We start from the raw sequence: 16341 nt of genomic DNA, 5'->3' as shown, positions 1-16341 counted from the left end.
CTGAGACCCAGTCACTGCACTGGGAGCTTTGCCTGAGTGAAAACCAAATAAGGATTTCAGCCTTCAGTCCACAGCGAGCACTTTAAAATCCTGGGATCGGCATGCAGCCTGAGAGGGTGGAGATCTGTGTGGGGATTAATGCTCCCATTAGGCTGGGGAGCAACCAGAGCTGCTTGTGTAATGCTGACAGACCCCGGTTGTTGGCAGGCAGGATCAAACCGGGGACCTCTGGAGCGTAGTGCATGAGCCTCTACAGTATGAGCTAAAAGCCAACTGGCTGGTAGCTAAGGCTGTAGAGCAGACTCATTTTCTCTCTCTCCCTAAGTGGTCTCCGTGCCACTAGATGGGACAGAACACCACACCCAGGAGGTGTGTGGGTTACACACGCTCCTCAGCCACTGTTGTAGGAACAGGGCTGCCCGCACCACTCTGGCCACTGCATTTGAAAGAGGGGAAGCTGGGTTCTTTTCTGGCTTGCACACTGTAACTGCAGATCTGTAGTCATTGGCGATGATGCTTGAGGCAATGGATCAAATTTGCAAAAGTGCTTGTGTACTTTCCCCCGCATCCTTTTTGCGCTTGCAGACTCTTAACTGACACCCAGGAACGTATATGCATGTGCAGAGCACACACACACACACTTCTACGGATGTGCAAATCAGAGTTTGTGTGCTTGCATTAGGATTTGTGCAGCCCAGGTAGAAAGCGTGAAAAGGTGCATGAGCACATCTAAAAATGTGTCCCAACTGGATTTTCAAATGGCCGGTGGAGCATGTGCCTCTGGCAGGGCCGGCTCCAGGCACCAGCTTCTCAAGCAGGTGCTTGGGGCGGCCGTTCCGGACAGGGGCGGCAGTTCCAGGTATTCGGCGGCAATTCGGCGGACGGTCCCTCACTCCCTCACTCCGCCTGGGAGTGAAGGACCTCCCGCCGAATTGCCGCCGCAGAACGCGATCGCGGCTTTTTTTTTTTTTTTTTTTGCTGCTTGGGGCGGCCAAAACCCTGGAGCCGGCCCTGGCCTCTGGTAAGTGGGAAAGCCAGCTTTTTACTTGTAATTTCATAAACTGGACTGGGAAAGTCACATGGAGAGAAGAAATACAGAGGTCCATAATGATGTTTTTACAATCACTTTCCTGGAACTGGTTTCTCTTGCAAATCTAGCATAGAAACTAGAGATGGGTTTGAACCAAACTCCCCGATCCAAACACCCCCAAAACTATTCAAAATCTATATCTGATTTTCTCAGTTGCCCCCATATCTACAGTGGGCCAAACGAGTATCTTATATGCAAACACACAAAGGGGTTTAAATTCTGCATTCATATCCAAATGTTGTGGTTTAAGTCCAAACCGACTGGAAAGCGCTGATCAATAAAGTTATCAGAAGTGCTGACCTGGTGGAAGAAGGTGTTGTACAGAGCACCGCATAATGGTGCATCATGGGTAGCCAGCATTTCTTCCTCAGGATTGACATGCGCGAGCTTCAACAATCCAATGTAATCAGCACAGGAGACTAAGAGGAGGTGGGGAGACTGCTGGATGAGCAAGAAGGGAAAATCCCCCTGTTCTAGTGTTTGTTCTGGCTGGACACATGGGAACTTGAGTGCCAGTGTCTGCAGACAAGCCTGTGAGAAAATATCCCAGACTTTCAGGACCTGAGAAAGGGAGAGAGAGAAGCCGGGATTTATTTACGTGTTTGCTAGAGGTGGCTACTAGTGGCTCTGCAAACTCCCGAATTTTGTGGCTCAGGAAGATCTTTTCTATTTCCCATGGAGCGATGTGCTCGTACTTTGTGATGTTTTAGCTCATCACCTTATGTATTTCCTTTCACACTCCATCTTCTGGCAGAGTTAAGGGCATTGCTGAAGCAAGGCCAGTTACAATATATTGCACAAACATTGAGACTTTCATCTGAGCTTGTCAAAGTGCTTCATAATCATTAGTAGAGCAGGGCGAATAATGGTTTTTGGTTTGTTGGCAATTTCAAAAGTAAAACAAAATTGTTCCAGGTCGAACTGAAAAGTAAAAGTTTTGCAATTTTCAACAAATCAAAATGTAAAAAAAGAAAAGAAAAAGATTTTGGGTCAAACAAAACTTTTTGACATTTTGTTTGTCTTATGACCATTTAAAAATGTTTGGGGATTTTTTAAAAACAAAATGAAAGAGCATTTTGAAACACAAAGGTATTTCAAACCCAAAACATTCAAACGTTTCATTTTGAAAATGTCAAAGTGACGCATTTTAATTTTTTTCTGATTTTTTTTTTCCAAAACAAGCAATTCCATGAAACCAGCACCACGTCGCAAAATGTTTCAGAGTCACTGAATTTGCATTTAAAAAAAAAAAAAGATTTGGCCAAAAAATGTCACACAGCTCTAATGCTGGATTAATGCTTTTATCCAAATGATGCCTCTAGAAGGGGAGACAAATATTATATTCTCGGTTTCATAGTCCCATACACTTACCACTAAAAAAGGACTTCCTTGCTAGCACTGATTCTTAGGGAAATGGCAGAAAGTAATCATATTTGCTTTTATCTAGTCCAGCTACCAACCTGCAGTGAAGGCGCATGTATTCTTTTTAAGCACTTATTTGGCTTAAAATGATTAATTGCTATAATTGCTGAGAAGTTTCGCCCCCTCTTTTAATTGCCTGGAAAATGGAAAAAAAAAATTCAAACTACTGTAATAACAACCTCTTCAAAAGGCAAGAGGAGATAAAAGAAACTCCTATTGCCTCAAAAACAGCTGCACATTCGTTCCTTGCCCAGAGCTACACGTAGGCTTTCCATAGGCTTTGGCACTGGCATCAGAATACTGTGAATGCCCAACATGTCCTTCAGCCCAGGATCTCAAATCACTTTACAAAGAACGATTAGTTAATGAAGCCTCACAATGCCCTGATAAGGTAGGTGAGGAATACATGGAAATTGCTTCATCCACCTACGGAGTGAAACTGGCAGCTTTGTAGCATAGGAAATAAAGAACGGCATACTGGAGCAGTACACTTCAGTATCCAATTGAAACGGCTGGAGGAATTTTGGGAGGCAGAATGAGTTGAAATGCGACAGGAGCACTGGTGTCAAAATGCTTGTTCTTATGAAAAGTGTCTTAGAATCTCTCAGGACCACAAAACGGATGGGAGTGCCTTCGTTTTACCACCCAGTCAAAAGCTGGCCCCTTTGGCATTAACTTTGTGCTGAGTTGGGCGTTTTGTCAGTCATGACTCGGATGGAAGAGCGCCCCCTACTGAATCCCCACACCACCTCAATGCTCTTTGGAGGTCTTCTACCCAAACACTGATCCAGTAACATATCAAACGTCCCTCTGGCATGGTGCGTATTGAACAAGAGAAGGAGGGGTGAACATTGCTATTAAAGGAGGAGTGCTGGCTAAAACCTAGCACAAATATGACAAACCGAGTCCTTGGAATAGCTGAATACGTGTCCTCGGGGCTCATGGATGGCAACTGCCAGAATGGTAGTACAATGTCCCTGAAAGGTAGCAACTGGCCAGATCGTGACATATTGGTTCCAGAGTTGCACAGCGTGATCCACTCCTCCGGTAACCAGCAGACTCAGGGATTTGCAGTAGTCGAAGCATTTTACCCCCTAGAAAAAATAGGGAAAAAAACAATAAGTGTTTTGGAAACGTTTGTACAGTCTATGGAGAGTGTCTGTGGAATGAGGCTGTGCAGGGCATAGAGGCCCAACTAGCAAAAGCCTCAGAGCTCATCTACACGTAAAACACTGCATCAGCGCCGCTGTAGTGCTTAAGCGAGGATGCTCTATGCTAATGGGAGAGAGCTCTCCCATTGGTGTAGTTAATCCACCTCCCTGAGAGGCGATAGCTATGTCAGTGGGAGAAGTTCTCTCACCGACATAGAGCTGTCTACATGGGGGCAGGGTGGTGCTGGGTGGTGGTTAGGTCAGTGGTGTGGATTCTTCCATAGTTATAGCAAAGTAATTCTGTAGATCTGGCCTCAGTACAAAGTTAAAACACACTAGGGAACCTTTAGCGCACACCAGCAGGGTCTACCAGGACCAATGAACATGCAGCCTGTGAGTGTACTTTAGAAATCACGCCCCTGTAGAGCACATCACTGCACCTTGTAGACAAGCCCTCAGGAATAATGGTTTTTTTCCCTTTTCATATTTCAGCTTTGTGAGTCAGATATCAGACGTTGTTACTTTTGTATCCCAGATTGATAAAGAAAGGGTTCTGAGAATAATTTAGGGTCACAAAGACGCTCTTAAATATTATGATTAAAAAAATGCACTTTCCCCCCCATCTCGCAGAGGAAACCTTTGCACTTTGCAATTAGAATTTCTGTCCGAATGGGAGGGCTCCAATTCTTTCTTTCCATGACTACATTTTTCTGTGATTGTAGACCAGAGAGGGGGAAAGGCCTGTTTTGATTTCAGCACTGCTAAGTTTTGTTTAACTATCCAATTGCAAAACCACAATGAACTGAAGGGAGCTAATTTAGATGCTTCCAAAGATTTGGTTTCAAATTCTATTTTTCCTGAATTTCATTAAGCTTTGTGGAGTCTATCTATGCTGTTGCTTTTATTGTAAAAAATAGAATTGTTAGCTAGTAAAATATAATTGCTATATTTTTTTCACAAAGACTTAGGGAATGGCTACACTAGAAACTTAAGTTGACCTACATTAGGTCGACTTATGTCCACCGCAGTAATTATTGTGGTGATGCATGTCCACACTGCCCTCCTTGCACGTGCTCACCAGCAGCGCTTCCACCGACCTAAATGGGAGTGTGTGCTGAGAGCCCGGTCAGGCTTCTGGGCTCCTGGCAGGCTGCCCCTCCTATCCCCCTGCTCCCCATTCCCCGCCTGGGACTTCTCGCCTCCTCGTTCCCCTCTGGGAGTAAACGCAGAGAGAATACATGTCTCCTGCCTAGTGAAAAAGGACAGGAAAAGACTGACAAATGTGTAGCCCTGTAGAAAGGAAGGAAGACTCTGTGGTGAGGATACTAGCCAGGGGCTGGAGAGACCCAGATTCAATCCCCTGTTTTGTCATAGACTTCCTGTGTGGCCTTGGGTGGGATCCACAAAGGTGCCTGGCTCCAGTGTGATCCACACAACTCCTGCTGACCACTGCAGGTGTCTAAAGTCACTTGGCACCTAGGGTTTTTGGGTAAAGCTTTCCTTGGCTCCTGTGTTTCTGCCTCGGAGCATGCACACTGCTGCCCCACTCTAGGCATATAAACGCCGATCTCCTGCCTACATCCCTGAGTGAGCCACGAACCGGGGGAAGACAGGCATTTGCTCGCCTATTTCATGGGGCCCAATCTGGTAGGTCACCTCTGAGCTACCTACTGGATCGGGTTCCATTCAAATGCTGGTGGCGGCATTGGTGTCCCTCTTCTAACTTTTAGCCCAGTGGTTAAAGCACTCACCTAGGAGGATGCGGGAGACCCAGGTTCAATTCACCCCTCTGCTTGAGGGGGAGAAAGAAATTGAACAGGGATTTCCCACCTTTCAGAAACATGCTCCAGCCACTGAGCTACGGGCTATTTTGACATGTCTCCTTCAGACTCTCCTGTTGAAGCTGTTCCACTGCGGACAAATAATTAAAGTGAGTGGGCCAGAAAGAAAGAAATAGTGGAAATGACTCTGTAGCCTGGTGGTCCGGGCACCAACATGGGCAGTGGGAGACGTATTGTCCAGTCCCTTGGCTCCAATCCCGCTTTCCTTGCAACTCCATGTCCCTTTGTGGATCTAGGCCTTAGTCTCTCTGTACCTCAGTTCCCGAGCTGTACATTGGAGTTAATAGCCCTGACCTACCTCACAGGGGTGTTGTGAGGATAAATACATTAAAGATTGTGAGGTGCTCAGATACTAGGATAAAGGGGGGCCAGATAAGTACCTGAAAGAGATAAGAAGAGTGATAAACTCTGGTGAGTGTAAAAACAGGAATATAATATTATGAAGTATACACGACTGCGTTCCTTTTGCCTGATGCTGGAGTAAAAACATTGGCCAGAAGGCGGGGAGTGGAACTACCTTCTTGATTTTCCAGGTGTAAACTTTTCTCTTTCTGAGAATATCCATGATCACCACAGAGGTCTTGGGACTGCCTGAGGATGTGATGATGAGTTCTCCCTCTGCTACGTACTGGATTTGGGAAACAGCTTCCTCATGCACCTCTGGGATGGTTTGATATTGCAGGAGCTTACTGTGCTCTTTAATTTCCTGGGGGAAAACAAGGGACAGAAATGTCACAGGGCTAGTTCACCTGCTAATCACCCATCCTAATACGACCGGAGGCAGCATGCACACAGAGAGGGAGAAGTATAGAGGGGCTGGAATATCAAGAGATGTGGGTTTTAGCAGTGAAGTTTGGGGAGCCCTGGGACTAATGCGATGATGTTTATGATGCCATGGCAACCCAGCAGACTATTTTGTCCCCCGGCAACGTGACTAATGACTTGATGATGGGATTAAAATTGAGCCTGAGATGCACAGTTCAGATCCAGAACCAAATATCCCCAGGCTTAGGGAGTTAAGAGGTTGGTTTGGGACAATTCTGAATGGCAACGCACAGCTGTTACATTCTTGTCCCCCAGAGACAAACCCGTGATGTGTGCCTCAACTTGAAAACAGTTTCTTTGGAAGGATTTCTCTAGTTCCCTCCATCCCCACTCACCAAGCTCTAAAAATAACCCACTATGTTTCTATTTATAACCGAGAACAGCAGCAAGAAACTCTGCTCACATGCTTCGGAGCTACTGCAGCCTCAAATTCTTTGAGATGAACCTAGGGCGGTGAAGGCGTTTCACAGTCTGAATGCTAGAGATGCTCCTCTAATTTGTGCTGCCCAGTGGACTCTCGCAGCCTTGACCTTTTATCTCAGCCCACACCAGCATCCAAGGCTATTTCCTTTGAATATATGTGAATTTACTTTGGGCAGCTCTGTCATTTCGGAGGGAAACTTTTTTTTTTTTTTTTAAGAACTTTTTTATATCAACTCCTGCCCACCTCTGTAGAAATGAATATTTCACAAGCACCGAATTCCCCCACCCTTCCATTATTTGTAGAAGTTGATATCTGAAATTAATGTAGAGTGTTCAGTGGGGCCTGGGGATTTAGAAGGGCCCTTGGGAACACCTGCTTAGCTGAGAAGATTCCTTGTTTATCCTCCTCATCCTACCCACAAACATCCTGCTACAGGATGACTTCTCTGTCTGGCTGAAGACAGCTGGACTTGGCTTCTGGCTCAGTTGGGACTTAAGGTTTGTCTTGACCTTAAGTGGTGAAGTTTCGATATGGTTTCGCTAACACACGGGCTGGTAGGTCACGCCTTAGTCACCATCGGAGAGCTGAGCCAATCTGAGAACAATGGGGTGGGGGGGGAGGGGAAGGTCATTAGTAGAGGAGTTAAAAACAACCTGGTAGACTTGAGAGCTGATCGAGGCAGTACCCAGAATTGTGTCGGCTGTGCGGGTTGAGTCCCAATCCCTGTATCACCTTGGATACAGGTCAGTGCTATTCCAGCGTTATCAACTAGGGAAGCCCTGCATTAGAATAATGCTTGGTCCACTACTTTATGGACCTACAGGGAGAGCCTGGGGAGGAGGGGAAGCATTTGGTACCTCATAGCGCTATAAAGCCTGTGCTCCTTACATGTCTCTATCAGCTAACTGCTCTAAACTGGGATTCTCTCAGATAAAGAGAGCGGGGCAGCACTTGGTGAGGTGAAAGTTTGTGACATCTTGCCTGACGTAGCTGGGACGATGGGGAGAAGATAGTGGCATCTACTGGGCCGTGGTAGCTAAACCTGTCCTAAACTGGACCATCTTTCCGAGCCTAGGTTCTGTTTTCTAGGGCCTCCGAAAGGAGGCCAGGAAGGACAGTGACAAAGGAGGGATGCTTAGCACCATTCGAAGGTTAGCACTATTCTAGAAGACGCCTTTCTGCCCCCACCTGCAGGAAGACTCTTTGTGGCCCCGACTGATCCGTGAAGGGCTTTTCAAAGATGCCCAAATGAGGGCGCAGCAGCCAGAGCAGGTGAACCCCACCGTGGTCATCTCCCCAGAGCAGCAAGGAGCGACTCCCTAAGGACTGGAAGGGAAACAAAAACACAGAGGAGGAGGGAGGAGCTGGGATGTGCCGGGGGGAGGGGAAGGAAGCAGATGATGTTCCCTTTATGCTCTGTCTTCGCATGGTTAACAGCTGATTAAAGATATAATGAACGTAATTGCGCTTGAGTCACTGCTGAAAACCCCGCTACAGTCCCTTGGCCCAAAGCCAGGGAATCGGCCCATGGCTCGAGTAGGGTGCTGTGCGTGCCTTGGGGATCTCCGCAGGGAGCTCTGATACAGCACCCCTCATGCTGCCTGTGCATCCACCCCCTGGATCCATCCCAAACACACCCATGCCATGCCCCAAGCTCACCACATGTGGCCACAGTGTGCCCCTTCCCCCCCAAGAGCTGGGCTCTGTGCAGTATAGCAGGTTCATACCTGTGCCCTCTCCCCAAATCCTGACCCTGGACTAGGGTAGCGGCACAGCTTTGGGTCACTGTGTCAAGGACCTCACACGCTGCAGAGAAGCAAGATTTGCCCCATCCAGCACAGACAGCTGATAACAATCAAACCTCTTGACACAGGGTGTGAATTGGAACCATCTCTATCTCCTGTACAGGCAGTATTGATTCTGCTCCCTTTATAGACACATTGATTCTGTTACCCTTGTATACCACATTGTATGTCTCCCTACAGACCCCATTGCACAACTGGCTAAGTACATAATTGGTGGAGTGGGGCAGGTTTGCGTTTCCCTGAAACATCAGGTGCCCACCTCTGCTACAAGCAGGATATTGAATTTGATGGAGAAGGCTCTGATCTGCTCTGCAAATCCTTTGTTCCCAAGTAGATTAGAACTAGAAAAGCTTCCTAAATAAATCCCAGTTTCCAATCTGAGAGCACCCTTGTTATTCCTTTAAGTAATAATTAACTTTTCCTTCTCAGCCCTGAATCTTGACTGGCTTCTTAGTCACTCACAAGAGAACGGTAGCAAACAATCTTTGTGACCTAAGTCGGGATGGGTTCTTGCATCTGAAATTTAAGACAATCCTAAATTGTGACCTTACCTCAAAGAGTTATAGCTTGGCACAAATGGGCATAAACACTTCTACTTGTTGGGGATAAACAATAAAGGTCACATGTAACTTTATGAGCACATATTGGGAACACAAAGTGCTGTGCCACTGTACCTTTGCATTATACCAGTAGTACAATGAAGTTGGAACATTTTTCAGAGCTGGAGGGATAGAAAGAGAAATGGAATATTAGAATTATTCATCATTTTTTTCTATTCCACTTCCTCAATATCCATTTTCCATGTGATTCGTAGAAAGGGATCCTATTCTCTCAAAGCAGTGGGAGGGGACAGAGATGCATAGAACTCATTACTGTTAATGGCAGGGAACAGTGTAAATTCCTTGGGTATGCATGAAAATATTGAGGCCAGAATGATGTCTAGTTTCCACTACCTATATCTATTTTCATGATCACCTACACACTCTTATAACCATCAACACAATCATCATTAGAGACAGACATGAACCAAAACTCTGGGTCCAAATACTCATTAAAGTGCTGTGAAATTCAGAAATGGATCTGAATTTAGCAGCTCGGCCTGTCTCTAATCACTTCTTGCATTCACCCACCTCCAGCAGTTGCTGTACTGTCATTTATTTAAATAAGGTTCATTGGGCCTGTTTCTCCATTGCAGGAGGTAAATGCTACCACACGAGAATGGGAGCACATCACTTCCACTAGCCGCACAAGCTGCAAGACAACGTAGAATCAGATCCACTATACATAAAGGGCCACAAGCTGCTTTCACCAGTGTAAATTCAGCTTGACCTCACTGCACCCAATGGAGCCAATCTGAATTTATGCCAGTACCAGTGTGAACAGAATTTGGTCCACTGACTTCAGTAAGGGGGATACTTCCAGCTTTTAATTTAAACCTTGATACCCATACATCTATAGGAATCCATCCCCATCACAGCTGACCTACTAGTGAGTGTTGGGGTCTGGTTCTGAAGCTCCAAATTCCCATCTGCTGCACCATTCCCAAACCGCATGGCATTAGCTACCTGCCTTTGGCCAATTTTAGGTAACTCCATTAAGCAGTAGGAGAGAACAACAACAGCGACCCCAGAGACTGCAGTGAGCAGCAACTGAGTACTTTTATTTGGTTTATTGCTCTCCAAAATATTCAGGTTTCTGTGTGAATAGCCTGGTGTTTTCTCCCCAGAAAGCAATGCTGGAAATCAGAAGCCTGATTTAGACTATACCCAAACCTCAGAATAGAATCTGGGAACATGAACAGAGGCCCCCTCCTATTAGTAAAACTCTAACTTGTACCAAATAAATGAAACTCTTCAAAAAGGTTTGCCGTGGACACGTCAAAAAAGTGAATATCCCTGCAGGTGGTGGCTACTGCGATTTTGTGGACATTTGCCATGTACGCAGCATCTGTGGTCCAGGATTTCAATCTTCTTTTTTCTGCTTGAGAGCCTTTGGAATCTGTTGCAATCTGTTAGAAAACAAGCAGCAAAGGAGAACTCAAAGGACTGGAAGCTCTCTCAGAAGAAATGCACTGGTGCCACCTTCAGCATGAAACAGCCATTCCCAGATGAAGTTAATATGCCCGGATTCTGCAAGGAGCTGCGTATTTTTCATCTCCCACCGAAGGCACTCAGCACTTGGCAGGAATTTCTCCGCAGCACCTGGCAGTGCCAGGGCCACACTGCTTGGAAAATGAAGGTACCCTGCTAATCCTAGCTTCCCAAACATCCGCATTATTATTGATCTGTACTGCAGTAGCATTAGGAGTCATGGACCCGGGCCCCATTGTGCTAGGTGCTGTATACACTCCCAAAGAGCTTACAATCTAAGTAGTCGCCAACAGACGACAGGAAGAGATAAACAGACAGGCACTCTGACCCCATATACTGCTAGTTGATGCGATGCATTTAACGATACACAACAACGCAAACCCCTTATTTTCCCCAGGGCAGAACGAAGGAGTACTAGGAGCACATAAACCAAGAAGTGGTTTATGAAGGTAGGTACTGGATTCTCATTAGGGAGGGTTTAAACTCAGAATTTCCCACAAAAGGGAAATTCTGACACTTTGGAAAATATTTGCTTCAGATTCAGAATGAAAGACAGGAATTTCGGAATTTCCCATTATGGGAAAAAACAAAGTGTTTCATTTCAAAAAGGCTCCCAGGCTCTCTGGCTCCTCAGCAGTCCACCTGAGGACTTGAGGGCCCACGGACTTCCAAGAGCCCTAGATCCCAGGGCAGCTGGCTGGGCTGCCTGACTCTCCAGTTGGCTATCTCAGGGAGTCAGGGAGCTGGCTGCCCAGGGAGTCATGCAGCCAGGTAGCTACCATGGAACCTAGAAGCCCCAGATCTGCAGCATCCCTCCAGGTGGGCAGCCAAGGAGCTTTTATTTCCATTCTCCCTATAGAAAATCAAAATTTGTGGGCAAAACTGAAATTTTCTTGCAGAAAATTTGAATCTTGCAGAAACGGCATTTTCCATGGGAAAACATTCCTCTGTAAAATCCCAACCCGCGCTAATCCGCATTGCAAAGAAGCTAAACTCTCCTAGAGATAGCAATGTATTGAGTGAACTCTGGATGCTGAATTACTCCCAAGTGTTCAGTTGTCACTGCATTAACCCCCATGCTATTACCAATCTCTTTACCTCATACGTTTTCTGAATATGTAGAGCGCTGTCCCAGGTAGTAAGAACTCCTCCTTTGCTGACACTTACAAACCAGAGTGGTGGTGGTGAAGAGATGGCCAATATCCTGGTAGTTGGCGCCAGCTGAAAAACCAAGACAAATATTGCTCCAGTGGTCAGATCTCACTCTCTTCTCCATTTCACATTATATACGTGCCTGTAATTCAGCCATCGTGTTCAATGGTGGGTATAAACAAGGCGAGAATTTGACTGTACACCTTCAAAGTTATAGGGAAATGCTCAACCCAACTGGTCCTGAAATAGGCAAATTATGACCCTGCCCCTTTAATTGATGAAGTGACCTCTCCCTAGATTTAAGTGCCTGGCCAAAATTGTTTTACTGTTATGTCAGTGGAACAAATCTGGAATTCTTTATTCGCTTTTTACTAGAAATTCAACACGAAAAGCTGCCCTGAAGACAATTCCAGCTAGACAGAAAACTCTGCCAACCGCTGTCTGCCTGTGTCCTCAAGAAAACTGCAATAAAGCTGGGGGGGAAAAAAGAGTAAAGCTCAAGTTTTTAATTCCTTTTATGTTTTGTTTGTGAAGGAAAAATGCAGCTGAAGAAGAGAGGAATATTGCCGAACTACGGGCAGCACCAGAGAACGGTTACGCTGCTAGCCTGTCCAGTTACTGTTCAGCTCCTCCACCCCCTTCGCCCAGTGCACCTCCCTCTCCGCTCACCTTGTTTTGCACAGAGTGTCGGATGAGGGGCTCCCTGCCAAGGAAGATCTCCTTCTTGGCTTTCATGTGGTCCCGTTCTTTGTAATAGAGCAGCAGGTATGCGCAGAACTTGTTCCAGTCAATAAGGCCATCGCAGCTGGTGTCAACCTCAAAAACCATAGCAACAAACATGAGGGGGAAAAGCCAATGTGACTTCACAGGTAGCTGGAGCAGGTTCCATAGTTCTTGTGATCAAATTCCACATTGATTATTAAAATTACTCATCGCTTGTATTACAGTAGCACCCGGAGACTACACCGGGGAACCCATTGTGCTTGGCACTGTACATACATATAATGAGACAGTCCCTGAACGTGATGAGCTCACAGTCTAAGTGGATAAGACACAGGGCGTGAATCTCCAGGTCCCTGCATGTATACAACTTGTGCAAAGTGACTGTAAAATGCTAGGAAATCGGGGTACTTCACTCAGTCCGGTGGTAGCATTTTACCTCCACAAGATGCAAGGCCGTGGAAAAGCAGTTAATGCTGAAGTCCCAGGTAGCCAGTGACAAGACTAGATGCCATAAGGCAAGAGTCCTAATGGGGAGGGGAGTAGTAGAGTGACATGCAAGGAAAAGTAAGAGCGTTTCAAAATGTTGTGGAGCCTGCATGCTAGAAATGCTAACTGGCTGGGATGGGAATTATTTGCACTCAGAACCCATCTAACCTCAAATCCTCCTTACCTTGTTGAAAAGCAGCTCTGATTGGTTGTTCCAGTTCTGGGAGCCAGTCAGCTCCGACAGGGCTCTATGAAACTCTTGTAGAGTCAGACTTCCTGGTGGCTGCACTTTCTGCTTTCTGCAGGGTCTCACCCACTGCTCTTTATTCTCTGCTTCCCTGCCTTGGTCTTCCCCTTCGGGAGAGCTGTGAGTAGCAAACAACGCTTCCAGGAGCTGCAAGTGACCCAGCTCCAGCTCTTCTTCCAGACGGGGGCTTTTACTCTGATCAAAGCTGGTGGAAAAGGAAAGCAAAGCAAAGCAAATGCTCATGGGGGTCAGGACAGACACTGATTGGTGCGGGGGTAATATGCCGCTCAGGTCCAGGGGTGCTAATTTGCTGTGTGTTCTCTTTTAGGGAGTTGTCAGAACAAGCGGACTGCAGAGGGGTCAGTACTTCTGAAAATCAGGCTCAACAAGCCTCATGTGGGATGCCCAACATTAGTGGACCCTTGAAAACGTAGACCTTAACCTCTCTGGATGTGTCCACCCCGCACTTAAAAACCCGTGGCTGGCCTGTGACAGCTGACGCAGGGCTCGGGCTAAAGGGCTGTTTAATTGTGGTGTAGCCATTCGGGCTGGAGCTGGAGCCCAGCATCTAGGACCCTGAGAGGTGCCAGGGTCCCAGAGCCCGACCCCGAATGTCTGTATTGCAGTTAAACAGCCCCTTAGCCCAAGCCCCATGAGCCCGAGTCAGCTGGTACGGGCCAGCCACGGGTGTCCAATGGCAGGGTAGACATAGCCGCTGTGGCTCGGTTTCAGCCATCTGTCAAGAATTAGAGTGTTCTGCATCACGGTGTTTTTGGGCGGCTTCGAGATCCTTGGCTGGAAGGCACCATTGTTTATTAATTATGATTATAACTATTAGCAGCAATAAATGCAAGAGTGGCACTAGAGAAAGCAGGACGTGAAGACGAAGCGAGTGCACCAGGCTGCTTTCCCCACCCTCACAGGTGTAGTATTTCACCAGGAGATCCATTGTGGCTTCTGCAACACATTCACTTTCCCTTCGTGTTTCTCAAAGTCCCAAAGAGACATTTCCCCATCCCCCTGTCCCCCCACATGCCCATTTCCAAGGCCCTGAGTCTTCACGGCTTTCCTCCTAGCTGAGGAGGAATGGACGTGACTCTTTGCACTGCTCCTGAACCAGCAAGGGGGCTAGTACAGAGCTACGTGGGGCATTCTCTTCCCATCCCTGGGGGCTGGAGATAGGTCTTAAACTCAGAACCAGATCATCAGCTGGCACAAATCAGTGCAGCTCCACTCCGAGCTGAGGATTTGGCCCTCTGAGCCCCTAGCAAGTCCTAGGCTGCTCCACTCTTTCACTTTTTTCTAAAGTATTTAATTCCCAAACCAAGTGCACTCAGATCTCAATAGCACACGATGCCATGACAACATTTTCTCTATGGCAAGCATGTGATCAGATGAAAATATCCAATGTGGGTAGCTGCCTAGCTCGGAGGAAATAATAATGACTAACACATATTAATTCCCATGATTACAAGTGGGAATTCACTGTCAACTAATAAGCCACCATTTTTTTTTCTATTCGAGGTGTTGCTATATTGAGGTACAACCTGTTGAATTCTTATTTTATATAGAAAAGATTTAAATAAGTACAACACCATGTAACTTTAGATTTGATTATATTCAGTTTCTTTTTATACTGGCTTTTCAGAGGAAAAGTTACAAAATCTTCAATAGCTGTCGTAAATGGGTAATACGAACAGCAACAGCAGCAACTGTGGCGCACAAGACCATTGTTGATGGTGGGGGTGTGACACATCTAGGACATTATTTCCTTCTCGCCAGGTACTGGATAAGCTTTCAGCGTGGCATATGTGGATGTAGCCCATGAGCTATGTTAGTTCAACTGACAACCAAGGGCCTTGCATGGCTAAAACACAGGTTGAAAAATGTGTACTATAGCATCATGTCTTAGGGCTTGTTGTCCTTGGGAAATTTGTCCAATGCATGAGAAAGTGTGAATTTACAGCACTATCTGCTCTGCACTAACTCCCTGTGTGGACACTAAAAGTGCCTTTGTGAACTTTAGCTTAATATACTTTAAAGAGTGCTACACTAACCAGCCTGAGGGCACTTTTAGTGCTCAGTAAAAGTGTCCACCCAGAAAGTTAGTGCAGAGCAGCTAGTGTGTTGTAAATTCACACCCTAGTTTACTGCACACTAACTTTCCATTTAGACAAGCCCTTAATAAATGTACAATTGTTAGAATGGAACTTACCATGTTATACTTGCTGATACTTCTTGCTTGTATGCACACCAGGAAGAATTCTGCTTTTTCTTTTCCATCACTGACATTTCAACTTTTTCTCCCTCTTTCCTGAAACTGTGATGGTTTTTCATGGCCTTTTCCCAGTATGCCAAGCCTAATTAACTTGCGACACTGGCAGAACCAGTCAATTCAATATCTCCTTCTTACCCCCCCCCCAAATAATAATAATCAAGATCTGAATGATCTTCAACTGGAGCAAGGTGGAAGTTCTTCTCTGAGTTCTCCTGAGGCCCTTGTTGTCCAATAATCCTTGAGAAGTTGCTTGGCACCAAAAATAAATGTTTTCAGGAAGCCACGCTGACAATCTTAGTGGTAACTGCAATACGCTATGGCTGAATCAAACACTGCTCTTCAGATGCAAGCTAAACCAATGTTTCAAGTTTTCCCAAGCCAGGATATGCCATACCATGCAAGGAGACTAGCTAGTGCATTCTCAGACAGCTGCACTGCTTAGAGGTTCCCAATCCATGAGCAGTGAATACATTACACAGACAGAAAACTAGAGGCTTCATTTTGAAAGGCCAATACTAGGTACATTGGGAAGAGTATTCAGCATAGTTACTAGCCTGGACTTGAGTAACACGATCCATCCTGCTTATAATTATTTAGCAACAGTGCCCAAGAAATGTTTCAACGCAAAGGAATTTCACTTGGGGGGTGGGTCCATGCAAAGAAAAACATTTGGTCAATTGATGATTAACCTGATAATTTGCAGTTGATATCTACAGAGAGAAGAGACAATCAGAGATTTCTTTCCTGTGCTCTGTTGGACATTAAGATTTTGCACCACGAGCTCAATGTGTGACTAAACGTATCAGG

General features: G+C 46.0%; 1 protein-coding gene across 1 annotated transcript in view; it reads right to left on the bottom strand.

The window, feature by feature from the left end:
- The window catches only part of LOC112105488 (WD repeat-containing protein on Y chromosome-like), a 52736-nt gene extending 36623 nt beyond the window's left edge, over positions 1 to 16113 (bottom strand). Inside the window, exons 1-10 of the mRNA XM_026654377.1 lie at positions 15472 to 16113; positions 13194 to 13461; positions 12470 to 12616; positions 11747 to 11869; positions 10395 to 10566; positions 9233 to 9279; positions 7942 to 8079; positions 6022 to 6210; positions 3415 to 3606; positions 1391 to 1651 (exon numbers count right to left, since the gene is read on the bottom strand). Coding sequence (XP_026510162.1) covers positions 1391 to 1651; positions 3415 to 3606; positions 6022 to 6210; positions 7942 to 8079; positions 9233 to 9279; positions 10395 to 10566; positions 11747 to 11869; positions 12470 to 12616; positions 13194 to 13461; positions 15472 to 15593 — 1659 coding nt within the window. The 5' untranslated portion in view covers positions 15594 to 16113. The remainder of the gene's footprint in view (positions 1 to 1390; positions 1652 to 3414; positions 3607 to 6021; positions 6211 to 7941; positions 8080 to 9232; positions 9280 to 10394; positions 10567 to 11746; positions 11870 to 12469; positions 12617 to 13193; positions 13462 to 15471) is intronic.
- Positions 16114 to 16341: the final 228 nt, after the last annotated feature.

The sequence above is a fragment of the Terrapene carolina genome, unplaced genomic scaffold (genome assembly GCF_002925995.2).
Source record: "Terrapene carolina triunguis isolate 2854851 unplaced genomic scaffold, T_m_triunguis-2.0 Scaffold192, whole genome shotgun sequence".
NCBI classification, from domain to species: domain Eukaryota; kingdom Metazoa; phylum Chordata; order Testudines; family Emydidae; genus Terrapene; species Terrapene triunguis.
The sequence above is the reverse complement of the archived record's forward strand: the minus strand, read 5'-3'. Positions and strand labels throughout refer to the sequence as shown.